Here is a 27913-nt window from a genome sequence, read left to right as displayed (position 1 = left end):
TGTTGATGTATGCTATCAGCCAATAATGCAATGCACAAAGGAAATGGAGGATCTGCTCTTAATTAGTATTGTGTATATTATATATATATATATATTATATTATAGTATATATATATAATATAATATATATAAATTATATATTATATTTATAGGTACACACAATTTACAGTACACTTAGTATTCACTATAAAGTAAGGACAGCATAAATGTATGCAGGTGTTGGTCGTGGGGTGGTATCAAATGAGTGGACAGACAGACAGACAGACAGACCAGACAGATAGATAATAGATAGTGATGAGAGGCTGCAGGAGTGAGCAGTGTTTAGGCCTCATTTGGTCAAGTCAATTAGAATTTGGTCTGATTTACCACCTCCATACAACAGGCTGACATTATTACACATAATGTGGAAAAGAGGCTTGCTCAAGAGCCATGTGAAGCCATATAAGGGTGAGTTTAGTACCATTCAACATAAGACAGCTGACATAGACAGCAGCAGCAGTTGCAGAGCGTTGAGGGAGAACGTGTTTAAAAGAGACACTGACCTTACAGCACCCTGGGGGTCAAATCCCACTCCGACCTTGGGGCACACACTCTCTCTCACACACACACACACCACAACACACACACACACCACACACACACACACCACACACACATTTTTAATGCCAACAGAATTAGACTGAAGCTCATGGTTCCTCCTGTTCATGGTGAAACTGTGCCAAAGCTCTCGGTGCCCACACCCACCTCTATGTAGCCAGGCAGGCTTGCAGCTGATTGGCTGCACGTCTGGGTCTACCAGTAACACTGCACCTGATAGGCGCCTACAGTCGGCCACTAAAACCAGTGCTTGCATCCTGAGACAGCTGGGTCTGGAGCTGTAATAAACACCCTCAGCTGATTGGCTCTCAGTGGGGAAGGTGTGCGCGCGTGCATGCGCATGTGGGATTTTGTCTGTGGCGCGCACACGACATAAGGTATCCTTAAGAGCATCAACCACATGGTGCTTGCTTTGTAAAGCCAGCGGTAACAAATGTGTGCCAATTAAGCATCACGACGCTTATAACAATTCTGCACGTGTTAGTCTGTTTCCATGACAACACCTCTTTTCCTCCTGGCAGGAACAACCTCCAACGGTGACACATCACAGAGCGAGCTGGAGTCAGAGATGCTAGCATCAAAGCCCCATGGCTGTGGAACCTTAATGTGCTGCTCTCAGACCAGCCGCTCCTCCTCTTAAAGGTCCTGCTATTCTGTCGCCAACGGTGAGCTGCCGGTCAATAACAGCGCGTGTTCCTCGGTCCCACCTTGTGCGCTTGGTGACAGGCACACCGCAGGCCTCTGGAGTGCAGCTGCGCGATGAGCCGCACGTGTGCCCGTCAGAGTCCTGGCTGCTCTCCCCTATATCCTTTAATATCCCGTAGTAATGCGCAGCGGAATCACAGCAGTCTGCGGTTTATTGTGCGGAGAAAGAGCAACGCATGCTTCTGCTTACCTCATCTTCCTCCCCTGCCCGTTTTGAATGGAGATGAAGAAAGGTTTCTGCCTGGCCTCAGTGCTTTGTCCTTGGAGTTGAGTTCTAGTTTAAAAAAATGATGCCGGATCTTAGCAGCTCCGGGTGTTTAATAAAAAAAAAACAACAACAAAACAAAAAATCACAACAAGCGATGCTGCCAGCGAAGCCTGCAGCCGGCTGGATGTGCAGATGTTGAGGGTGGGAAAAGGCGACAAGGGTGTTGGAAAATGCTACACGGGATGGCCACAGTTTTCAGGTCTGTCTCTTAAAAAGAAATAATTTTCTCCGGTGTCGTGTCAGGCGGCCGGTGGTTCGGTCGAAGCCATCTCAGAGGGCGGCACGCGCTGTCCGCAGGACGAGAAGCCGGGCGGAGTGGCTGACAGCGGCCTCTGTGGTGCCATCTTTTCCTCCTTCAACCACGGAGCTTATGGGAGGCAAGGAGGCGGAGAGAGAGGAGGAGGAGGAGAGAGAGGAGGCAGGCCTGCTGAAACATTTAAGTCTCGGGTGGTTTGCTGCACGGTAGCGCCTCGGCTTGGTGATGCAGCTACCGGTGCAGGCAGGTATGGAAAAACAAACGCACACAGTCTTCTTTGAGAATAAGTTAGGTAAAAATGAATAATAACAATAATAATTAATGTGTCTTATTTTGTGTCTAAAAAATAACACACATGCTGTTCTAGAAGAATCCGAAGACTTTTATTCCCAGCAAAACAGGTTTCAGAGGAATATTAGTGATATGCTTGGATATAAAATACCACGATTCCACAAATACTTTAAGCCTTTAAGACCCTGCAGAAATGTAGTTATATTATGGTGGCGTGTGTGTGTGTGTGTTATTTACTTCCATCTGATATCTGGACTAAAGTCAACACACAAAGTAACATTTTCTATGGTATTTGAGATCAAACCAATGTAACATTTCCATAATATATTTACTGAGTTTAAAGTTAGCTGGTTTGTCTTCAGGCCCTACATGCTGCTGTACAGAACTACATAGTATTTTATGTAGAAATAGACACGGTGTGATACTGTATATGAGGGGACAGACACACACAAACAAACCTGTCATTCGCCAGGATCAACTAGGTAACATCTGTCTTTGCCTGCAACAGCCAGCTGTTGTTTCCTCACATGGAGGACAGACAGACTCAGTTAAATCTCCACTGAGGACCTGAGTTTAAACTGTGCTGTCTACTGTTTAGTAGCCAAAGCAAGTCTCTCAGGTTCTTTACTTGGCCTGAAAAGTCTCCATTGGAGTTTTTAGCCCCAGGGGCCCACAAATCTATCAATGTCTATATTTGAGTGAAGTGAAGAGATAAGTTGGGTGGGTGCTAATAATGTAAGGGTGTTTTGCATCAAAACAACCGAAAAGGTTTCACCTAATATCCTGCAGACCACTCCCTGTGGATTACATCATGTGTTTTTCTTGCCCATATGTTTGCTTTGTTCAAAGCTGGCACAAGACAGAATCACTGCCAACAAGTGTTTCATTATGATACAATGTATTAAAATGTATGCCTTTTGTTTTGCTTTGATTTATAAACACAGCTGTTAAATATCCCACTGCACCATTTTATGATAATGCAGGCTCATGCTTCATCTCAAGTATTCAAATCAAACCTGTAGCAGTGTCGCCTCCTCACCAGCAGAGGTTCTCCTAATGTCCAAAGAGCACAAGAATTTCCACTGTGGTTCATACACTGGTGTGAATCCACTCTCAGGTCATACTGCCTGCATATTGGCTCAGGAAACATTTGAGTCCTTGTTGCAAAAAAACTAAATTTATTTTAATTAGTTTATCTGGATTTGGTGCAACTTTAATCCCCACGTGATGTTACCATTCTCTAAGGATCACTGGTATCCCTGTTCGAGTCTATGGCCTTTATCTCCACAGGAGGGCGCTGAGGCTGTGGACACTTACTTCAATATGGCTCACACAAGTCATTGATATCACTGTTATTATATTTCCAAACAAGGCTAAAAGAGTTTCATTGTCAGGATTTATGTTTTTTCACTTACTGTGATGCATCTAGTCTGGAAGCAGCATAAATCATTGGAACATTACAAGCACCTGCTACAATAATGGGAACAATGTGCTGAGTAACAATAACTTACGAGAACATTTCTGATACAATTTATCACAAAAAGTGGGAGTGGAAAAGTTGTACAAGCCACAGCTCTATTTTCCATAAGTCATTTGACTGTTTATCCAACTGAAAAGGTAGCAGCACGTGATTTCCACCCTGCACATAAACACACTCACACTTTCATGATTATAGTTTTTTTTTATTGTTTGTCCTGAACTAGAATGAGCCTTTTTGACTGGTACATCCTGTGTTGAAGTGGAACATCGATTACAAAACTAGAAACATCACAGCACATAGGCATGAGACAGAGTCAGTGACACACGCTCGCCGACGTCAGTTCCCCCCTCGTCCATCACACAGTCACCGCTCAAAGACACCTACAAACACATATTTACTTAAAAACTCAAAACTTCACATACATAGTGACAGAGAGAACGTTTACAGCAAATACAGGCATTCAATGAAACAATACGCAGGTACTAGCATGAGAGAAATGGATCAATGACTATAATGAGGCTAAAAATGCTTTAAAGCTTTCATACTATGCTTGAAATAAATAACCCTGTCATAAAACACTGTATTGATTTACTCAAATGTTTCAAAATGCTGTAAGTGCTCAAGTTGTTGTACATACACAATTGCAACAAAGTCAGGATGAACAACAAGGAAGATTGTTGCATTCATCCCCATTTTAAAATCAATTTCTTGTTTTTTCACCATTGGAAAAAAGTCTTTATTTGCAGTTTCTGTTCAAGTGGTTTATTGAGGCTTCAAATAATAAGTTTGGGGTTTAGTAAACTCGATGGCAAGGACACACTTGCAGTAAATCAGTCGCTATCCGCTTGCCTCAGTAACAAATCTGAAAGTACTGGCTTGGTGATTTGAGGGGGCTCTTGTAGCTGGATGTGTCCTGCGCTGAGTTGTGGCTGCTTGTGGTTTTCTGCAGGTTTAAGGTGAAAGTGGGGGTTGTTTTCCTCGCCTGTAGCTTGTTCCCCCCCTTTGCCTGCGGTGTGGCCATGGGCCTGCTGTTGGCAGGCACTGTGGCCGCAGATTTGGCGGTCTCAGAAGACCCAGTCTTTCTTGCGAGGGGGCTCAGATAGATCTGCATAGTCACTAAGTGAAGTGGTGAGATGAGGTGAGGAGGGTGAGAGATTAGAGGGGAGGTTGGCCAGCGGGAAGAGGTTAGAACGGTCAAAGGGTTGGAGATGTGGATATTTAAAGTTAAGGTTAGGAGTTGAGGGGGGAAAAAAGGACAAAAAATGGGGGTGCAAGGGTGAGGGCAGGCACACAAGTCATGGTGAGATGTGAAAAAAATGAAGGATGGGCATAAAATAACAACTCAAACACAATTCTGTCAACCTTAAAGAACTAAATATTATATTGTCTGGTATGAATATATTGTTTGGTATGAATCCTACCTTTGCAGTGCGTCACACGCCTTGTCCCTGCACCAAAATAACACACAAACAGAGAGATTAGATTCATTTTCAGTACATGTAGCAATCAACAGCACTGACATGTCAGTCTTTTGCTAAATCACTTGGTCTGTTTTTTTTTTATATACAGGCTAAGTCAGCAGCTGTTTCACATTCTTGTTATGAGGCTGAATTGCTGCCAGATACAGGCTGGAAAAAACATCTGCAGGGATACAGTGAGAGTGCTCACTTACCTACACTTACTGCAGCCTCCTTGGACTTGCTGCTGTTATAATGAGAAAGAGAGAGAATTCGCCATAAGAGACAGAGAGAGACTCAAGAGGGAGAGAGAAACGTAGAAAGTAAAGAGATGCAAAAGGTTGCCTGACAAAAGGTTTTCGTAAGAATGAACACATCAGTTTCAGGTTGACAGTTCAACGTCCCATGAGCTGGCTTTGAGAATGTTATCTTCCTCTGTGGTTTGAGGTGTTTTTAAAACAGGATGACGGGGTTGGAAATAACCTTGATTTGATTTGAGAGATCTGATTCCAACTTGATCGGCCAGGAATAACTGGGTCGCCCCCAAATCAATGGAAATGTATATATGGCCTGGTTTACACAAGAAGTATAAAAATAAGACTGACATTTACGAGAGAAAAGGGAAGGATTTTAAGATATAGGCGGTGAGACTGTGTTGTGAAACTACATTTTTAGGAATATATTTGTCTGTATAATGATAGACAGGAAGATAACACAGAAAAGGCATTTTTCTTGTGTATGGAGGTTTAGAAATGCAAGAATAGCTTCTTACCCTTCCTGAGGTTTCTTACAGGTGGAGGCTGCAGAGGTGGGTCGTGATTTAGCGGTCTTACATGGACTGTCCTTCACACTACCTAGTGGGCTTTTCACACCACTGGAAGGGAAAAACAAGTACTGTAAGGTCATGGTGTTTTTTTACCCAGATGGAAATTCAATGACTGACATGAAACCCTCTCAGTTCACTGGAAATGACAAAAATGTACAAAAGTTTCAGCCATGAGGATGAAGAATTGAAGAAAAATATGGGAGGTTTGAGAAAGTGCACTTCACTGAAACTACAGAATTGTTTTAGTTCAAACTTTTAAAAATCACTTGGTGGTGCCTTTGTGTGCAGTTTTATTTTATTTCAGTACTATGGAAGCAAAGCCATGCAAGCAAAATTTGAATCTTCTAAATAACTGAATACCTAATTGTTGAATCACTATCACATTTAATATTGATATTTAAATACCATTAAATTGACTACATTGAAACATTTTACTATGAGAACCATCTATCGAGTATTCCCCCAGCCCATGGTATGTAGTTTGAATTTCGTTTTTTGGAGTGTGCAGTTCACTTAAAGTATTCTTTGGGGAAATTCAGCATTATATGTTATAATCAAAATTCTCAAATTTTCTGTGAAGTGAAGAAATTAAGTTTCTCAGATGGGACTGGTGAAATTCAAACACTAATAATTTAAGATGAAAAATTCAAACTTGAAACCATAAGGCTGGTAGCCCGGACACCTTGGAAACTTGACTTCTCAAACTGTCACAATGACCACTTTTGTTGGATGATATATTGTGCAAGAAATAAATGTGATAAATTATATTATTGTCATTTTAAGACCCTTTTATGCCACTGATATAATGACACCCTTTAAATAAAAGAGCAATGACCTCTATTCAGACATTAAAACTGGAATGTAAAAAAATATTAAAAATTAACAGAAATTGGACTCTGAATGAATATTAACAAAAAACATTTGGCACAGAGACTTATTCACTCTTTAACAGGCAATATAGTAAAAGTAGGGAAAACCCTGCTGTTTGTTCTGGCATCATATTGGCTAACATGTTGGTGGTTTTCTGAAACAATAAGTCGATATTGTAATTATTACATACGATAAGTTAATCATGTAATTTTTGTGACAGACCTACATTACATTAAATGTTCACATTTTACAATATTTAGTTGATTATAAAATTCGAATCATTGTGTCTTTAATTAACTTCCATACGGCAGCTTCTGGCTCAATAACCACTTTGAACCCTAAAGTTCCCAGTGTTTCCCTTAGGAACATTTATATTCAGCTAAATAGTTTCCCACTCAGTTACACACAAGCCTATTCTGCATTTTACTGTAACATCTGAGATGATTTTGTATTTTCACAGGTGCAACATGTCAGATAGCAATTATAGCTTATAGCTTATGCATAATTTTAAACACATTTCCCTGGAGTTGAGCCTGACATATTTCTGGAAACTGCTTTAAAATTAAGTGCTGAACAATGCTTGGCTGCAAACACGTAATTATAATGATGGAGCCACTGAAGTGGTCAGTGGGTTGTTTTACTTTGAATTCATGTGATAAATACATGCAAAAAACAATGAATGAAAACAGATGTGGTCACTTCTGTTTGAGAAAAGAAGGAATTGCGGACAGATGGGAAGCAACTGGAGGCAACAATAAAGAGAAAAGGCAAAAGGAAGCAGATATGAATATGAGAGAAGGAAGACATAATATAAGAGGGTTAATTAGAGGAGAGAAAAGGTGAGATGAGAGTCACTTTTGCCAATAGTGATGATGATGATGATGATGATGATGATGATGATGATGATGATGATAATGATGATGATTCTCACTTCATCCTAGCATTGAACGGACAGCTTTAAGTGAATGGAGATTTCTCTCTGTGAAATTGTATCAGCACAGCCCAGATATAGCAGTGGAGAACCTAGCATGCTGTGACTAAAGCTATTTAATGGCAGTAACATTTGAAAGGTAATTGAGAGGAAGACATCTGCAGAGAATGGTTTGCTGCTTTATTGCTTTGGAAAAAAAAAAACGTTGGAATATTATTGAGCATCCTTGTGCAGTGTTTCTTGGATAATGGTGAGTGTCTGCTGATTGCTTTTGCACATTTGTTAATGAGAACTGAAGCTTTAGGTCTGATACTAAAGCTTTATTGTGAGCTGCTTCATTAGAACCATTTTCCATTAATACTGTGTGCAGAAGCTCTCTCTTTGCTTGGGTGTGTTTCATGACGAGTGCCGTCAGATATGAGAGGAATGTCATTGTGATTTGTTTTTCTCCCATTGAGAAATCAACAATTTAAATCTTTTTGTCAAATGTTTCATATGATTTCTAAACTAATCACCTATTACTACTTCTAATAAAAACATTAAAACTCTGTTTTATATTACATATAGATCGTGGACTGTCTCCTGAGACCAACCTCCTGCCTGCAGACTGAGCAGCAGTGTTTTACCTGCGGGGCGGTGTTGGGCTGTAGTTCCTGGCTGTGGAGCTGGAGGGCAGTGTGGTGCTCTTCTTCAGGGAGGCAGTGCTGGAGGTCACCATGGGCGGTCTGGAGGGCAGAGCCAGAGACACTGGCCTGGCTGTTGGGACACACACATAAGGGGGTTAAGTATGATGTATGTGTGTTTGTGTGTGGTGGATAAAAGGTTGTTCTTATGGACTTTCTGTTTGTGGTAAATGTTGTGTCTGCCCTCTTTGTTGTCTGTACAAATAAAAACCCTTGATGAAAATAAAAATTGTATGCACATGTTTGTATGTAAATACATAAAGTATAGAAATATTAGGACATGATATTCTGGATGTTTTTTTCAGGCTTTTAGGTTCTGAATATTTACTTTGCTCACCTTTGGCACCCGATGGTCTCCTGCCAGCAGCAGCAGCTGCTTGGTACTCTTCAGAGATGTTGAGCCTCTTGAGGACGTCGGCCAGAGCCATCTTCAACAGCTGGATTTCATCTTCCTGCATCTGCATCCTCTGCTCCAGATAGGTCAGTCGGTCAGCCACGTCAAGGCCACTGGCTGCTGAACTGCGGTCATCTGAAGGAATGATAGTAAACAGGAAGTAGGTAGGTAGGTGTGATAGATAGATTACGGATAGATGATAGATAGATAGACTAGATTAGGAGGCTAGATAGATAGATAGATAGATAGAAGGATAGATAGATACATAGATAGATAGATAGATAGATATGGATAGATATTGAATAAGATTAGATAGATAGATAGATAGATAGATAGATAACATGTTTACGCCAGTACACGGCAGTCATGTTGTATGCTTTTCAATATTACATAACTGATGGCATGCATAATGATAGTGCTGCCCATTAAAATAAGCAGAGTAATCTGAGGCAGCCAATAAACATTTGTTAGCCTCTAAACGTGTCTAAATATGTTTAAATATGCAGATTTCCCAAAGCAAAAGAAAGAGCAAACACAAAGAGCAAGACCTTGTTAACCAACTGAGGGTGACAGAGACATACACACACAGAAGGAGAGAAAGATGCCAAAAAAGAAATGAATGTGCAGCTGACTCATACTGAAACCATATCACCATTTGGTGAGAGAAAATATTGAGTATGAAAGAAAACGATCCTCCAGCCACAAAGTAAAAAAGTGCTATTCAACTGTCACTAAAAAGCCTTTAATGTAAGAGAGGTGAAGAAATAAAAGATACAAAAAAATACTTCTTGAGCATTATTTATTGATAAAATTCTACCATAAATGTTCTTTTAAGGCTCATCTCTTCAATCAGAAAACAGAATAAGCTCTTTAACATCCCCTGTGCATATATACCAAAAATCAAGCTAATGAGGTCACAGCACAGCTGGACACAGCAGATCATCCACACTGTCATCACACTGTCAGCAGCATGTAAACAACGGTAGCTGAGCACAATCTCCAAAACACTTTCACTGTAACTTCTCTTTCAATCAATTTTAACTTTTCCTGGCCATCATCAATCACAATAGTACAGAGGTGGATACCGTGGGAGGCACTGGACACGGATGAGCTGTCAGGGTGTCTCTGCTGGCCGGTGGGGCCCTCCTCCACAACACCAGACGTCTTCCTCCTCTTCCTCTCCTCTCGCGAGCACACTCTCTCGCTCCTCTTTCCTCCTCTGGTTCCAGTCAGACAGGCCAGCTCTCCCTCCATTTGATTTTGATCCACTGGCTGGTGTCCACTAAGATCTCATCTCCTTTGCTCCACTTAGGTCACACAAACGCACTCACACACAATCACACTCACAGAGCAGCGTTTACAGTGTGTTGCCCGCCTCTGTTTACAGCATCCAAGCTGTATTACAGTATGTGCAGCAGGAGATGAGGTTGCTGATGTTTTGATCCTCCCACGTTTCCTTGGTGGTCGCCTGACATGCTCTGGGACGCAGTGATGTGTATGACAGCGTTTAAAGCCCTTTTGCTCAGGGTGTGTGCTTCTACAAAGGTGGGGGTGGGGTTTATAATGCTTAAAAACTCAGCAGTCGTCCAATTCAGCCTAAATTGTCTGTACGTGTGTGGGTGTGTGTGGGTTTGGGTGTGGGTGTGCAGAGTACAATGATAATCCCTCAGACTGAGCCTCTTTGACCCCGCCCCCACACATAAGCCCCATGTCACTATGAGAGATGGAGACACAGAGAGGAAACAGCAGAAATAAACCTGAAATGTGGTCTGTTGTTGTGTTGTGCTGCAGTAAACAACTTGTACATCCACAGAGTTACTGTGCAGCCACTGTGCAGGTCAGTGCCAGTAATAGGGAGGATTAGAAAACTAAAAACCAATGCATGCTTTAAATGCACTGAAACAGTAATGCTTTTTAATATAAAGCATTCTTTCCCAGCAGTTTTCAGTTAAAACTGATTATGAGCAAAAAAGGTATTAGTAAAATAATCTATGCCCATGTGTGTATTTTTTACTTACATATTTCTGCAGTTGCTATAATAAGAGATAGCTAAATGATGTATAAATGAAGAAATTGTTTGCTAAAAGTTTGATTACAGTAACAGAATAACTAGTTTGATAAAAATTGGATAAATGATTTATATAGTTAGCCAAACGTTATTGTTAAATGGTTGAAATAATTTGCTAAAAGCCTGATGGATAAACACTAAAATTAATGGAGAAATGGAAGGAATAGTTGGCTAAAAGTAATGGATAATTGAAAAACCCATCTTCTGTTGCTCCAAGTTGTAGTAGTATCTTAACTAAACAGACATAAATGTTGTCAATTCAATCATATGAAATAAATATTTTATTTAATCAAGATTTTAGTGTCTATTAAGCTTCAAAAACCTGCTGTATATTTTTCTAAAATACAGTTCTTCGTAAAATGCTTGAGATCTCAGTTTTTCCTCCTAGCAGAGATGATCTGCTGTAGGCAAAGACTTTCAGTATAATCATTCAAGCATGGAGCCAACAGTAATCTCATGAAGAGTGGTGACTGTGTAGGCCAGTGATTTTCTGTTTCTCCTCTTATCCCGGCCGTGACATCATCCTCGTGCCACCTCCATACACCCCATATGGGATTGGGATTAGAATAGCCTATAATCCCAGTGCTGTAAAAGGGAATTAGCAGCCCAAAGCTCAATCTCTGCACTAACTCAGCTATACAAAGAACAGGCAGGCTCCCTCGTTGCCTTACGTGCAAATGTAAACACACGTACAAACATATGCATTAAACGATGCCTCTGACTCACACATTCACACATGTACACACAGCTGGGCTAGCTGTAACAGTTTTGGAAGTCATATGCCTTTTATGCATACGCAAAATTAAGATACATTAAGGCATAGAGAATCAGAGGAGTGTTTTAATCTCTGCTCGCAGATGGTGTTTCCTGAATGAAGGAATAGCATCTGTCTGCTTATATCAGCACCCTGCATGCTGACACATACAGTGTGCACAAGCAGTCCTTCACATATTAGTCCACTGATATCCCTGAGGGGACAGGGCATTTCCCTAAATCTCTTCAGCTGACGCACATTCCGCAACACCAACAATTTGACTGTGTAGTTAGTATCATTGGACAGATATGCTGGACTAAGTGCTTGTTCAAATAAAGCAGCATTGTACAGGTTAAGTGAAAATCTATAGTGCCAATGTCAAACAAGACAAGAGGAAAATTAAATTTGGCTTTTCACTCTCTGTATTCATTAGGTTATCAACAGGTTTTGAAGGGCGGTATAAAGTTCAAAGTGTAGTCAATGATTAGGACTCTTTCAGGTCAAAACCAGTTGGCGTTTTAATCAATATGGCAGAATAAATAAAGACTTTTTTCTCTTGCTGTCCCTAAAAGTGCCTTAAGGAAGTTTTCTTTTCTGTCATCAGGTTTTGAAAGGAAAAACAAATCTTTTTTGTTTTTGAGATATGTAAAATGTCTTTGTTAACTTTTCCCAGAGGGAAGCATGTTAATAAAAAATAAATCATATGAAGTCCTGATACAAACCTATTGTGGCATTAAAGTCCTTAGAAGTTACAGCACACAAATGAAACACTGAATTAGTTTCACTTAGCCTGAAACTAATTCACATCGCTGATTTCTGTCGATGACTGTTACAGAATGTCTGCTTTTTTTGATATAGTGGAGGTTTTTCTAAACAACCTTTTTATAACTTACTTCACCTGTTCTTTTCCTTGTTTGAACAGCTCTGTTCGAACATGCAAACCTGTGCAAACTTCACATATGTATATATACACATCTCTTTTTATTGATTAGAAGTAAAGATGCACTTCATTCATGCAGAACACTTACTAAAGAGTCCTTGGTAGTATTTTAAGATAAACATCTCTGACAATTTAACTTTTTAAACATGTTTTTTAGGCTGAAAGCACCTCAAACAAAACTGCTCCTAACTTCACTGTATTGGGGTGAAGTCAGAAATTGCAGTGAGCAAATAAAACCAAACTATCTGCATGGCTTCATACCACAAGAGCTAAATGAGGAAATATCTGTCTGGCTCAGCTCTGTACCTGTCATGAAGTCAGTGTCAGGTGCCAGCAGTGAGTCACTGTGGTAGCTCTCCTTCAATGAGGGCCTCCTCAGCAGGCCATGGTCCGTCTCCTCCATCCCCAGACCCTGATCCAGCAGTTCCTCCATGTGTGAGTCCCCCTCCAGTGTGCCTGCTGCCATGCCCCTGACAGAGTGTGTCGAAGTGATCCTGTGTGCTTCTACTAATGTCTCCTACGCTTCACTGCTGGGTTAATTCACCTTCTCTAAACCACCATTGGCCACCACCTCTCGCTTTCCCTCCCTCTCTCTCCCCCCGCTGTCCCGTGAGGAGCGTATGGAGGCTGAAGGGTGATGGGTGATGTCACTCAGAGGACAGATTAAGGAGCTGGTAAGCCATCTGAAGCTCAGGAGAGGACAAGGCTATGAGAGAATAGGAGTGTGTTGTGTATGCATGTGTGTGTAGACAGCGGTCAGGGAGGCCTCAGACAGGGAAAACATCTTGACATTAAAGGCCTCAAAATAACTTCCTGACAGATAAGTTGCATAACTCCTGTCTGCAAACATCCAGCTACTGCTTCAAGGAGGAAACGATGAGTAACAATTACTGACCTGTGTGCTGAGAAAACACACACTTCAGACAAAAAAAAAAGGAAAAAACACAGTAGGGTGGGACCATGCAATTTGCTGTTGCATGCAAAGTTGCAGACAAGCACACAATTACACTCCCCAAAAGAGCTTACATCAGGCTACCATCCGGTGTGGCCAGCCCTGGTGTACTGTAAGGATGATGAGATTCAGAGATTAGGGAGCAGAACTTGATTAATTATAGTCATCAAGAGGACAATAAGCCGGACGTGGTAATTAGACCAACAGAGAAAGACAACAGGAGCAGATGAAAAGCCAGTTAGGCGATTGTGTCGGGGTCTCCCCCAGTGTAAGCTGGCATTGTGTCTATTTTGCATTCGCTGGATTGATTTTTTTTTCTCCAGCAGATGCTTCCCTTTGCTGATGTGTCAAAGCTTTTTTTTGGCCACATAGCAGAAGTGTGCCAAAAACAATAAATTACGATGTGGCAGAGAATATAGCTCACATTTAAAGGATGATGCAAGGGTATAAATAAGACTCTTAGAAATCAAACCATGACCCAATTTTAAAAGTTTCTTATTATCCAAGATATATATATATCCTGTATACCTACCTATATAACATACTTGTACACACATTCCAGTATATTATATACCTGTACAAGTATGTGTCTACACACATTCACTGTATATATAACATTCTTATTCTCAGTACTCACTCATGTAATTCTAGACTTGCACTAACCATATACAGGTATTTTACTGTTGATTGTTTTTATTATGCATAAGGTCCTGCTGTTTAATTATTTACATAATTATTGTCTTATCTACCTTGTTGATCGTTCTTATGCAGTTTCTCTTGTGATTCATTTGTGACTTTGCTGTCTGAGAGCACACAAACATACACAAACAGTGGATAGCGTATAAATGAAATATGAAATAAATTGCAGTAAAGTACAAAAGTAAACCATTAAAGGTTCATTAACAATTAACATTTTAGGAGGATCTATTGTCAGAAATGTTATATAATATTTATAGTTTTCATTAGTGTATAATCACCTGTAAATAAGAATTGTGTTTTTTTACAGTTGAATAAGAAATTTTTTTCTATAGAGGGAGCGGGTCCTCTTCCACGGAGTCCACCATGTTGAACCACCATGTTTCTACAGAAGCCCAGAACTGACAAACCAACTTGGAAGGCGAGCTGTATTCAGTTGGTTGCAATCTGCAACTTCACTGCTGTAGATGGGATTAAATCCTACAGACTTATGATTTAAAAAGTGTTCATAAATACATATTACATGTGGCCTTCATGAAAAAAGGCACCTCACTGGATAATAAAAAAAAGGACATAAATATAGAATAAATATTTACCAGTATGTTCCATAGTAACCACATTGTTTCAACCTACAGTGATAGGTTCCTATACACCAACAAGCAGCCAATAGTCTTGTAGCAGACTGCCACACCTGAGAGGCCTCTGAGGTCAAAGTGTGTAGCACGTTATATTATGAAACACTAATCGTCTGCTTTGGCCTCTGTTATCCATGTGTAACAGACACTAAGGCCCTGTGATGTATGTGCGAGTGTGTGCACGTCTGTGTGTGTGTATGTGTGAGAGAGAGCTGGACATTCCTAATGCTCTGAGGCCTGAACAGGGATAAAGGCCAAAGACAGATAATGACTCTGCTGACAGGGGACATGTGGGGAGAGGAAAACATGGGGGAGAGACAGGAGACGGTTGAAACATGTCTCCTGATGTATTAAAATTACCAGATGACCAAGCAATGTGTGTGTTATTTGGTACCAAAATGAAAAATGTCAAAGGTTTGACCCTGACCCATGCATGCTGTCTCACCACTGACCTCCTGTGGAGATTGTATAGCGTAACAGTTGCTTGCTAGAGAAACTTCACAGACTTCCTATTGATCACATGTAGAGAGAACAGCTTCCCTTTGACACAGTATGTTATATAGAATAGAAACAACACAGCTGAAGAGGGTTAGTGCATACTTTGGAGTTAAATGTAATAAAGAAAGAGTCACACACTGAACTTTCACAAAGGACTTAAAATTTATAAATATTCTTTCAATGGAACATTAAATCAGTAGGGATGTTATATAATTCTTCCAAAAAAATCCAAGAGATTTTCAGAGAGCATGACAAAGTGACAATAATCTGATACACACATTGCTTCTCTACTCCAAAAATATCTAGACTTTTTACTGTATATCCCCCGTTTTCCAAATATATCAAAATATATGTCGACAATAAGCATCAATACAGACCACACAGAAAGCAGAATCTCATGGGTTGGTCGGGTGCTTTTGTGTTGTGACTCATTGAGTGAACACACTTCCTGTGTGGCATCAGTAAAGGTCACTCAGTGTTTGACCCCTGCCACTGTGGACATCCTACGTTCACAGAAACCGACTTCTCCCGAGTGCTGGCCCTGCCTTGTTGTTGTCATGGTAACAAAGGATGCAACCGTGTCCATGAAAAGCTGCTAGGAAATTAAGTTACATAAATAATAACATACAATCTACTCCATGCGTTTTTCAGGACTGGCCAGCACTTGGGAGGATGACTCATGGCAACTTCCTTATTCAGCTTTCTTCATCTCCTTTTCCAGGAAGTTCCTGCATCACTCTCAGAAGCCGAAAAGATGAGGATGCAAGGAAAGAGGACAAGGAGAGGAAGCTGCCGAAGAGCATCGGGATGTGGCCATGAGACTGTTCTGCACACATTGGATTCCTGCCCTCTAGGGGACAAACACCGTATATGCACATCTGGGAGAAAGGCAACGGTAGCCAGCTGATTTGGATGGTGGGAGAAGCTGTTCAGCAAATCCTCAATTTAATCTGCTCATTAATTATGTTAAAATTCTTAAATTTCCTCTCAGCCCACTGGAAAACCTTGTAGTTTTAAAAGCTTAAATGAGGGACTGTACAAAAATGACTGGGGGTTATAAAAAAGCAAGACCCTCCACAGCAATATTAATATTTTAATTAACATTCCCCGACTGCGATGCCCGCCCTTTAATATCTCAAAATAACATCTTTAGGGAAAACAGGCCCAGGCCCAGGCGCCGGGTCTTTTAGTGCTGACAGACTTGAGCTGCGCAATATTTGCATTAAGCAAAAATCCAAAACATGTAACTTTACCTTTTCTCCCTGCCCCACCCTCCCTAGTAATTTTCATACAGTCTCTTATTCCTGACTCTTACTGTAAATCCTCTATAATATCGGGCTAAATTTAGACAAGAGAAACTGGTCTTAGATCAGCGCCTCAGGGGATGTTCTACCGAGAGCCCAGAGGACGTCCTGTCCTGTCTCAGGTGTACAGTCTCTGTCTCTCCCCTAATTGGACAAATCAATAAAAGCTCAGGTGACCATCTTGCCACGGCATTCTCCCAAACGTCACACTTAAGGTCAGTCAGGTTAGGCAGGAGAGCTAGAAGTCGCCTCTTCCCATAGGTCTCAGTTCAGATTTGACTTTTTAAGTATCTCAAAGGGGAATCGAATCAAACCTGTGTCTGTAATTCGCGGCCACTTCTGCTCTCCCATCTGCCAGGGTGTGCTTTGGTCTGGTCTCCCCCTGACAACTAAGTGATATAAACTAAACAACATTTACATCTCTGTCAACAACCACCACTCAATCATTTAATTTCTAAACTTATAAGTTACAAATAAACAGAAACCATTTCTATCCTGGAGCACAAAGAAACAGGATATAGTTAATCAATTAGACACAGTATTTCCAAATAAGTTAAATTGAAATCTTAATATATTGTATTGTTTACTCCATTTAAATATTTTTTTTTTCTTACTTTAAATATAATTATTACAGATCTTGCAAAAATACTACACTGTGCATTGGCTGTCTGCTTGTTTAAAGAGTGCCCGGTGCTTCCTGGGTTCAGATATGTACACTTCATTAGAAATCACCTAGAAGGGAGTTTCTCACTGCCTATTATCTACAACCTTAAGTCATATAACGGCATCAAGTCCCTTCATTCTCCTCTTTCTTTCATTTGGTCAAATCTCAATTAATCCTGCGATGATTTAAAACTAATTTGAAATAAAATAAAAAATAATGCATATTCTTTTCTTGATTTGTTAAGTTCATTTTTCCAAAAATAGTAAGTCTAAAAATATATTGCATATGCCATCTTAGGAAATCGACATAATAAAATATTCTTACTAAGGAGAAATTGTAAAGTAGGAGAATATATATTACCTCTTTGAAGAATCTGGGCGTTAATAGAAATAAAAAACCCAGTGATCAGGTTTTGATTTTGTTTTGGGTTAGGATTCATGCTGCTCAAATAGAGAAAAAGTTAAAGATGGCTTTAGAGTGTTGAAAACTTTTACGGCTTATCCAATGTTGAAGAACAGGGCGTTTGCTGTGTAGGAAAGCAATCGGGTACTCTTTATGTTTTTAAAAAAGGTACACACACTCCGACACTACTCGTTTTCTGAGTGACAGTACAACACTTGCAGGTTAAAAGGCAATGAATGAGTGTGGTCTGAAATCCACCACAACTCAATTAAGTATCAAATACCCTCCCCACGCATACCCATACTCCCTCCCCACGCATTCCCACCCACAAACCCCCACCCTCCCCCACCCTTCAATCCACATACACGTCTAGCATGGTGCTACGTTTGTCCACACAGCGCGTCAGGCCTCCAAGCCAGGTGCCTTTTTGAAATCTAATCACATTAACAGTGTGGATACATACATTTATATACTGTATATTTATATAAGTATGTCAGAGCTGATTGAAAAATCAAATGGAATGACTCTAGTAATATATATATACTGTATATATTCCATGGGATTCAACAGGTTGTGCATCAGGTAACATGACGAACACGCTGGCCAATTCCTCTACTGGCAAGAGAAAAGAAATATACAGTTTGCACTGACAAAAGCAGCCATGACATCCTTACTGTTTCCTTCTCTACGAAACACACACACACACACACACACACCACACACACATATAAATGATACACAGTATGTTCCCCCCGTTAAGATATTAGTAGCTAGAACAAAAACCAAAACATAACATGTTTGTTGTAATTAAGGAATGAATTAGTGCAATATAATAAGGGAAGGGGGCAGAAGTGCTGACAAGGAGAAGAAGTACGAGGGAGGAGACAGGGACTCTGGCTTATGTGACATCCTTTGGTTTGTCTTCGGAGGGGGGGGTGGATGTAGAATGAGAACGGTGGAACAGACATTTCTGAGACATTGCGACTTTTCCGGACGCAACGCGAGCAGCTAGAGCACAGCAGATTCACGACATGAAAAGTGCACTAGCCAGGGTGGAGCCGAAAACTGAAAACTGATATGAAACCATTATTTTGGTCATTTTTAATTTTTAGCATAAAATGAAAAAATTTGTTTTTCTCTGGGTTTTGGTTGGTCTATTTTGTGAGATTTTACTGAATAAACGATTCATCAATAATGAAAATAAATCATTGGTTGCAGCCCTAAACCAGCGCTTTTTGTCCAGTGATCATGTCATAGCTGTCAGTCAGTCGGCAACACAATCCTTTTTTTTCTTGGGACTACATTACACCCGCTCAACCACTTCCTAGTTGTATGTGGTGAGACTAGCTGCCTAGAGCTCTACCTGCAAGTCATAAGGCAAGTCAAAGGGAACATCAAAGGTGAAAAAATATAAAGAAAAACAACCAAAAAACGATGGCCCTCATCTTGATAAACCTTCACAGGGCTCAGGAGTGTTTCAACTCTTAGACGAGCCTCTCCAGAGCAAGGCTCCTTCAAGTCAGGACTGTGGCTGAGATGTTAGTTAGAAAATCCACTGGGGCTTTTGTCATGCGTGTGTTTTCCCTAAATAAAATCAGTTTTAGTGACCTGATCCGCAGTTTAAGAAGCCCTGCTCTAGATTCTAGTTTGGTAAAGAAAGATCTGTCTCGCAAACCCCCTACAGGTACAGTATTTTAGTTTGTGCCGAGCATCACGCGAGATGAAAATCTGTCAGTGTCAGTGCGCTGTGGCACACAGGAGAGAGGACGGGGGGTAGAGAGCTCTGCTTCCTCTAAAGCTGCTTGTTTGGTTTGATTGCCTGAAAGCCTTCTAAAAAACCATCACACATACCCACATTTATCCATTTATCCACACTGACAACACCCACTCTCCCACTCTCTCTTTCGCACGCACACACATGTGAGACGAACTCAAATCAGGAGACATAAGACGACACTCTCCATTAGCTGCTCCTTCACCCTGGCTGGTTGAACGCCGTTAACATTGAGCTGACAGTGCAGGCTTGTGTTCCCCCGGAAGCACCTTAGCGCCGGACCATTCCTGAGCCACTGGCTTACAAATGGAACAAACATGATTGTTGTGCTGAGATGCTTTGGGGGAAACATGGTCCTGACAGTAGCCCAGTTCAGTCTGGTGTTCAGAATTCCTGGCAGGCACGCAAGCCTCCATGTAACCAAGTGGAAGCTGAAAACTCCCAACCTGTGAATGAATTCTCCCTTCCTCACTCTTCCTAAACCAGGAAATATTGGTGCTCTGACTGAGATGGATTTATCTATCACATTTTAACTCCTCTGTAGTCATCTAAAGGGATCTGTGCTTCATAATGTGTCACAAACACTTTTTGCTTCATCTGTCCCTCTCCAAAACCAGCCTCACCCAGTCATCCCCCTTCCCTCTGATCGTGAGCGTCCCCAGCAGAAAAGACAGGGGTGTTCAGTCCTTCAGCAACCCCCCACACCTCTGTGCAGGAGGGGGAGCCACGTTATGATTAATTCATGGGCGCGACACCCCTTCTACCCTCTACTGCAGGTTCTTCAGGATGCGTCCGTAGCGGAAGTCGTAGACGTGCCGGCAGAGATACACCAGCTCGGGGTCGACATCTGTGGGCACACAGCGGTGGGAAGGGGGGGCGAAGTCGGGGCGGCAGGGCACCATGCTGGCGCTGCCAGGTGGGGCGCCTTCGGCACGCCGCTTCACCAAGGCACAAAATCTACCCATACACACGCAGAGGGAAAAAAAATCAAAAGGTGACACTACATTTATTTGTGCGACGGTACCGCTGTGTAAAAATAACATAAGCAACTGGACTCAAAATGAATATTTACATACGATGTCTGAGCAAATGCTCATGTCCTAGTGCTCCCAAGAATTCATTAACAGTTGCAGTGTCACTGATGTGTGATAAGAAAGTCAGAAAAACAGGCTTCCAAATATCTCAGAAGCTGAGGTGTTAATTAAAAGAACGACTGCAACCCTTGTAAAAAAGACTTTCTGCTAACGACTCGCTGAGGTGTATTTCTGTCTGTTTGTGTGTGTGTGTGCGTGAGTACCTACCTACAGTACTGGGCTAGTGGGAGAACGTAGCATCTGTCTTCTATGCAGGCCACACTATTTTCATCCTGATGCCGAGAGGCGAAAATCTCATTCTGAAACCACAGTGGGTGTACAATGTCACATCCACACAAGTGTGTTGGCTGAATACTGGAGAAATTACAACACTTTGCTACTGCTAGCACAGTAATTGATCATGTGCATTGGGATTGTGTGTTTCTACGCGAAGTGCCACCACACAAGAAAAATCCTGCTGCACTCAACACATGGTAGACATCCACTGTGAATAAAAACATGAGCAGTGTTGCACGTTCTAAAAGTGAAATTGCTCTCTTCTCTTACTCTGTTTTGTGCAAGACTGAGGTGGCAGAAACATCATCATTTTGGTGCTGCGGTTACAGTAAAGAGCTAACCAACTATCAACAGTTTCAGGGCTGTGAAAGAAACATAATGATGTCTCCAGCAGCAGCAGCAGCAGCCAATGTCTCAAAATATGTGCATAGAAGAGAAAGTTTTTGTTCACCTCCTCTTTGCACATAATTTTATCAGGACACCTCAGTATGTATTATCACTTCCTCTTAATGACTAAATAATCGATAATGACAATATCTCTATTATAGCGCACCAATAAATATGTGATGCAAGTAATGCAAATGACAATACTCGCCTTGATTTAAGGAATTAATCGTTTCGCCCACATTTAAGTATTTCAACTTTAAATTGTTTCTAAAACACTGTGGGACTGCCAGTACCTGCATATATTGTGCAGCTAATGTCACTTTGTTTAAATCCCAATGTTTTCTGTAAAAAACCTATGGGGATCAAAAAGGTGTTCTATATTACACATATACATGACATTATAAAATAAGTAATCATACACACACATACAGTCAAAATACATAATTTACCCATAAAAATGTGAAACATTTGGTGTTGGTTTTACATCCTGTGTCTTTTCACTATAAAAGAGTTTATTGCAGCTATCTTTTATTTAATTCCAGCAGTTTTTCTAGTCCTTTTTTTTTCCAGAGTCTGTTTTTATACCACATTGCCACTTTTTCCCCAATGACAATTTTACTTATTTTATAAAGTTGTGTGATTGGCTGTCTTAATGAAATAAAACGTCATTTGGAAATCAGATCAATGTAAATAAAACTGCTGGAATTACATTTCATAATAATACAATAACAATAGTTTTATAAGTCTCTTGGATTGGATTAAGATTTCATGTTGACATTATATATCTTGTCTCACATGATTAGTTATATCATAACTGTCTTCAATAAAAATATATATATTTTGGGAAACAGGACTAAATAAATAACAATTAAACACTCCATCAGTGTTATCCTGCAAACTGTCACTTAATCACTGGGCAACATTAAATCGTTCGTCTCACCTCACAGTGTGCACTGGGATCTCGGCCTCCCTGGGTGTGCTCAGGTCGGTAGTACCAGAAAAGACTCATCATCAGCTCTCCTGAGGAGGCAAATTGAGACACACACACACAAGTAAACAATTCTGGCCATATGTCCCTTTGTCCATTCATCCATGCACACAAACCACTATATCTATCCATGATCTCCCCCTCCTCGTCTACTTTACCTGTTTTAGGATCCTCCCACAGCGCTGATATCTTGGCAACATATGGGAGGGATTTCTTCCTGGGGCCTGATCGTAGCAGCACAGTGTCTCTGACATGTATCACTTCACCATCCCTCTCGACTCCTTCATAACACTGCCGCGGGGCTGTCTCATCCTCTCCCTGAGACAGACACACACACACATGCATGCATACACACCGACAAGGACAGATATAATTCTCATTATAAAGACAAAAAGGAATCTGTCACACGAAGCTGTGTGGTCAAAACACAATTATCTTCCCCCCCCCAAGAGCTGATTTTTTTTTTTCTTTCTTCCAGGCAACTGCGTGGATGCTAAGGTTTCTACTAGCAGGGTATTATCAGGTAGAGGAATACAGGAGAAAAAGTCCACTAGAGAGACAACCAGAGAAGAAGCTCTGTAATCTCTGGCTTATCTTCACTACTCAGAAACAAACTCACAAATAACCTACCGCAATGAAGACCTCCCTCTCTGTAGGCATTCCAACGGGCCGCCAACCGTTGGTGGCACGTCTGCGGCTGAGTCTCTTTTGTTTGGTGCTGCTGAGGCTTGGCAAGGGCGACGGCTGTTTCTGGGGCAGCCGTGTGCGGCCAATGGACAGGGAGCCGTTGGAGGGCTTGGTGCTCTGTGGGCATTCTCTGGCCAGCTTTAACCTGGCCTGGGGCTGGTCTCGCTCCGACAGGGGGGTCAGCAGGTGGGGTTTAGTCTGGGTGGAAGTGGGCACGCTGGATAGAGGGCAGCTGGACATGGGCAGGGACGGGGGAACCAGAAGGGAGGGGCTGTGGTCACCCTGAGGGGAGGAGTAACCCTCTGGAAAAATAAAGGGTGAAAGTAACACTTTTAAATAATACAGCAAGAAGGCAAAAAATTTCACATTTGAAGCTAGACTGTGTAACTTGTGAAATAACACAACACGTTTGGCTGCTACAGCCTTACTTGGTCTGGTATGACCAACAGTAGCTAGCGTTAGCAAACTTTAGGTCGCAGGTTCAGTTGCTGTTCAGCAAAAGTTAAATCAACTTGTTGAGAAAACTGCATGGTTCTCCTTTAATCAGCTTAAAAACAACCTGCTTATTTTATCTTTTTCATCAGTCTTATTATATATAACCCAATTGTTATGGAAAACTTTACATAAGAGCCAAGAGCTCCTTATCAAGAAATATCAAAGTCAGAAGCCTCAAGCTATGACACTATATAACACTTTTTAAAGCTCATACCAACAACAAAAGACAACAAAAGATGTTCACACTTGCTCGGCCACACAACTAGCTTGAGGCAAACACTTAACAACAAAGGACTCTTTAGTTCTGTAAGTAATAACCCAATCCAAGCTTAACATTGGAATAATGGTTTTCTTTCATTATAACAGCTATACAAAGAAGGCTTAAGATGAGTGAATCAAAGAAGAGACATGAGAATGAACTTGCCATCAGTGGGGGCAAATACTCACCCTGCTCCAGATCTAATTAGAAATGTTGAATGTTGTTTTGACAGATAGTGATGGTTAATGTGGTACTGACTACTTCCTTCCTTCCTTCAGCAATTGTCTGGATTTATAATAAGTTGAAACTTTTCAGTTATCAACTACCTCCATTTTCCACTCACCTGTTTTGATGCTGTGTGTGCATCCAGTGCACCCTGTGCTGAAAGAACAACCCCTGCTGTTCACAGGAGGCATGGCTCTGTAGGTGTAGCCGCTGATCCCGCAGGCGTCACCATAACAGGGCGAAGCCACCGAGTTGCAGTAGGCGGGGTGGGGCAGCCCAGAGGCGTGGGACATCCGTGGACCCAGCAGCTTGGAGCCAGTCATCCGATTAGGGCATAAACTGGAGGGTGCAAAGTTAGGAGGTCGCGAGGCCAGGCTTGCTGACATTGTTCCAGTGTGTGTCGGGTGGGCGATGTGAACGTAGTAGCTGGAGAAGCAGTGTTCGGCGGTGCAGAGGCAGGGGTGGGGGCTGAGGGTCAGAGCTGTGTGCGGGTGGGAATGCGTCAGGGACGGTGAGGTTACGAGGCACTCGCGCTTCACAGAGGGCATGGCTGAGTTAAGCGGCTGATCGTCTGATTCTCCATAGGGCTGCTGGCCCAGGAAGAAGGCTAAACGGTGGCAGTATTCCACTGAGCCCTCTGGGGGACAGCAGTAGTACGGGCTCAGTTCGGTCTCCAGTTGCTCTTCCTTCACTTGTTTCAGCGGGTACGCCAGCATGCTGCGCGACTGATAGCCTGGTTTGGTCAGTCGATGGGTGCAGCTGCCGGGCTCCCACTCCACTTTGGGCTCAAAGTCCGCCTTCTTCTTGCAGGCTGTGCAGCTACTGTGCACGGGAGGGACCTTTTTCCCCTTCTGCTTCTGTGAACGCCCCTTGTGTTTGAGTTTGACTCTGGAGTGCTGTTTTGGGGTTGAGGCCGCAGCAGGAGTCTTGGAGTCTGATGTGATAGTAGCTGTGGGTGCAGCCTTTACTCTCTGTTTACTGGTAGCAGAGGAGCTGGTTAACTTCAGCAGGGCTGCAGCATTGAGTCCAGCCAGTCTTCTGGGGGCGGGGGCATGCAGACTCTCCTGATTCATCCCCCCGATCTCTTCTCGGTTGGCTTTGGCCTTCTTGACCTTCTTAGAGCTTTGGCACAGTTCAAGTTTGTGAGACGCGGAGGCTTTACTGATGTTTCCTCGTGAAGACTTCAGACCTCCAGGGACACCACTTCTGACTGGATATGCATCCAGGGATACCCCTACATTCGTGGGCTCTTCCTGTCTCCTGGCCTGTTTGGCTGTTGGCTGAAGGTCAGTAGCTCTATCAAGCAGTAGACTGTTCACTGCCTCAGCATTGAGCGAGGCCAGTCTTCGCTTGCGAGGTTGTAGGACACACTCGCCATGGCGCGGGCTGTTTGACTTTGATTTGGTTTTTGGTAATGACTTTTCCTCTTTTCTTTCACTGCCTTTCCTTTTTTTAGGTTTGGGTTTGTGAGATAAATGTCGGCGTGCATCCTTTCGCTCCTTTATTTCAGAACGCTCCTGTTCACGGATGCTTTCCTCCAATCGCGTAAGGAGGACATGGCAACTGAGCCCTTCCCCGTCTGAAACCCCAGCTCTGCCCCGCAAAGGATACAACTTCCTGTCCCGTTTCTTGTCACGCCTTCGGTCAAGTTTTCTGTTTTGATCAGATTTTTCTCTCCTCCCTCTCTTGTCATTCATTCTCTTGGCTGGGTCTTTGCTTTGTTTGATGAACTCATGTATCTTCTTTGTCCTGCCGAATCGTAGTGAGCGCTCAGGCCAGGCGCCGCCCATAGCGCCACCATGTGGCCAAAGAGGGCAGTTGTCCCACCACTCAGCACTACTGTCACTCTGCCTGGGGGAACCCTTGTGCCTTGCGTGAGTCATCACATGCTTCTCCACGGGGCCTAGAGAGACGGACAAGTGGTCTAAATTACAGTTTGTCCTAGTTTGACCATGTGCTTACAATGTTCACAATCGACAAAACAATCAGTGATCTCTACAGTATATTATGTTAGTTACAAGGCTTTTAATCAAATCAAGTTTATTGTCATATACAAAATCATCCAACTGGGGATCAAACCCAGGATCTTCTTGCCGTGCTGTGACCACCATGTTGCCTTTTTTTTAAATAACTGGGTCAATAAAGAGCTGACTGAGCTCTAAATATGTTGAACATCTTATAACATCTTTCTAACTTTTGTTTTTTTCTGATCACATATGTATAAAGACGCTAAGCTCAGCAGGCATCAGAGTGTTTTGACCACACTTACTGATCAGAACAAGATGGTCAGGGTAGTGCATTATGGACCAAATAGGGACGATTAACATTATTTGAAAAAAACTTTATTGTCATGACTTAGAACTAGACAAAAACTGGAAGGGCTTTTGTGGTGTTGAAATACTGCGGCAAAAAACAACCTGAAAGCAAGCGAGAGCTAACGAGACACAAGCATAACAAAGATATCGACTATCTTACATAAGCCTTGACTTTAGATTTAAACACAACAACATCTGATGCAATACATAAAGAAGCTTAATGATAAATAACTTTAGCTGAATGTTTTTGTGATCAGACTGAATTTATTTGATCATATGGAGAGCTCCAGCTATTGTAGGCCTGTTGGAGATCCTGTCATTATAACGGGTCTGTGTGTGTTTTTTACCCAGCATAAAGGGAACTGATGTACACTGTCATTCATTCACTGCGCTCGTTGCCTTATCACCTAGTGTGCACAAAGCTGGCAAATAACAGCTTGTTAAGGCCAATTGTTTAGTCTGAAAGCAAAATGTCAAAAAGGCCTGACTACCATATTAAGCTCAACTGAGGAAAATAAGACAAATAAACAAGCCAGCCTATTTAAACCAGGTACATTCACTGTCTAAAATCAAGAGGTAAATATCCATATTACATATATGACACAACATACTGTACTCCCTAAGCTCATTGTGAAACCATATAGCAATTAAACTCTATTAGCAACAAATAAGTAGCTTGGGAGTATTTGTAAAAAATACTCCCTGAGCTCATTGTGAAATTTCAACATAAACAACCAAATAAGGACTCATGTATATATTTAAGCAACACTTACTTAAGCAATGTCCATGTACAGACTATGACTTTACTTTAGTGTTTAAGGGAACGCAGTGTATTTTTATTCTGGAGCTTAGGTCATAAAGATTTATTGTCCGCCTAATGAGATGGGTAAACCTAAAATACAACACACTGAATATGCAGTAGAATCTGCACCACAAAGAAAATAAAGCTCCCTACAGCAAATACAATTATAACATCGCCTTGATTCAACTTTCCTTTTGTAAACTGAACTGACTTCTTGTCCTACCCCATTACTTCCAATAATTAGCTATAATCGAGTAATGAATTTCCCTCCAAAAGAAGACACACTAAATTTTTTTTTTTTCACTGTACACAACAGATTCTTGTTGGCATATGATGTTTATACCAACAAAATTCATATTGTGTGTAGAGTGGACTAGAGTAGAAAGTCTGGTTCAGCTGATCCTGTGGCCCTCCCTAACCCCAGACAAAACAGGCAACACTCAGATCTCTATTAAGTATGTTGTTTTCTACCAGACTCCCTCTCTTCTAAGACACAGAGAGTCTGACAGAAGCTTTTCATGGCTGGTTAACGCTGACTACCAGCTCTGTCCGTGCTACACCGAGCAGTGGTCAGTCAGTCTCCCTCGTGTCCACTGACATGTACACCCCCCATGTCGCACACCTTGTAACCACCCCTCATCCAGTCGTTATTCCCTCGCTCCTCTGTTGCATTTTTAATGCATATTTACTGTATGTACTTGTCTCTCTGGTTTCTTTGTGTTAAACAGCAGAAAAGGACTGTCAATGTCCCTAAATAAGCTCTATATCATAGTAATCGCATAGCTATCAGTTTATCCCAAGAAAAAGCGGGACTCAGTAGTAGTTGTTCAAGAATTAGAGGCCAAGGCATCTGTTCCGACTAACACGGCTGTGTGAGGCACCGAGGGGCCCGGTGCAGATTTCTCTGTCAAGTGAACTCATTCAAGACTGCAGATTTTGG

At 41.8% G+C, this 27913-nt stretch overlaps 2 protein-coding genes across 2 annotated transcripts; both read right to left on the bottom strand.

Moving 5' to 3' along the window:
* Positions 1–3821: 3821 nt before the first annotated feature.
* Positions 3822–12986, bottom strand: LOC118340800 (echinoderm microtubule-associated protein-like 1). The gene is made up of 7 exons (XM_035678936.1): positions 12827–12986; positions 8702–8893; positions 8308–8437; positions 5827–5928; positions 5270–5298; positions 5019–5045; positions 3822–4713 (listed from the first exon to the last, which is right to left on the bottom strand). Exons 1-7 carry the CDS (start codon positions 12984–12986, stop codon positions 4448–4450), a joined length of 906 nt encoding a protein of 301 aa, XP_035534829.1. The 3' UTR covers positions 3822–4447.
* A 5043-nt stretch (positions 12987–18029) lies between these two features.
* Positions 18030–25759, bottom strand: LOC118341111 (bromo adjacent homology domain-containing 1 protein; the record flags this gene model as incomplete). Its single annotated transcript, XM_035679301.1, is given in 6 exon segments — positions 18030–20402; positions 20747–20838; positions 22143–22222; positions 22349–22508; positions 22821–23179; positions 23975–25759. Coding segments are annotated over 6 exon segments (2646 nt in total). The 3' UTR covers positions 18030–20212.
* Between the last annotated feature and the right edge of the window lie 2154 nt (positions 25760–27913).

This window comes from Morone saxatilis, unplaced genomic scaffold (assembly GCF_004916995.1).
Source record: "Morone saxatilis isolate NCDOM2014 unplaced genomic scaffold, NCSU_SB_2.0 Contig7, whole genome shotgun sequence".
Lineage (NCBI taxonomy): Eukaryota > Metazoa > Chordata > Actinopteri > Moronidae > Morone > Morone saxatilis.
This window is presented reverse-complemented; position numbering and strand designations above follow the sequence as displayed.

What these genes read in the sequence shown, in the direction of transcription:
- LOC118340800 (XM_035678936.1), bottom strand. Translation starts at nt 12,986, where the DNA reads ATGGCAGCAGGCACACTGGAGGGGGACTCACACATGGAGGAACTGCTG. An exon ending in TGACACTGACTTCATGACAG is followed by an intron (nt 8,894 to 12,826) that starts GTACAGAGCTGA and finishes TCATTCCTTCAG; the next exon opens with ATGACCGCAGTTCAGCAGCC. An exon ending in TGTAAGAAACCTCAGGAAGG is followed by an intron (nt 5,299 to 5,826) that starts GTAAGAAGCTAT and finishes TTATAACAGCAG; the next exon opens with CAAGTCCAAGGAGGCTGCAG.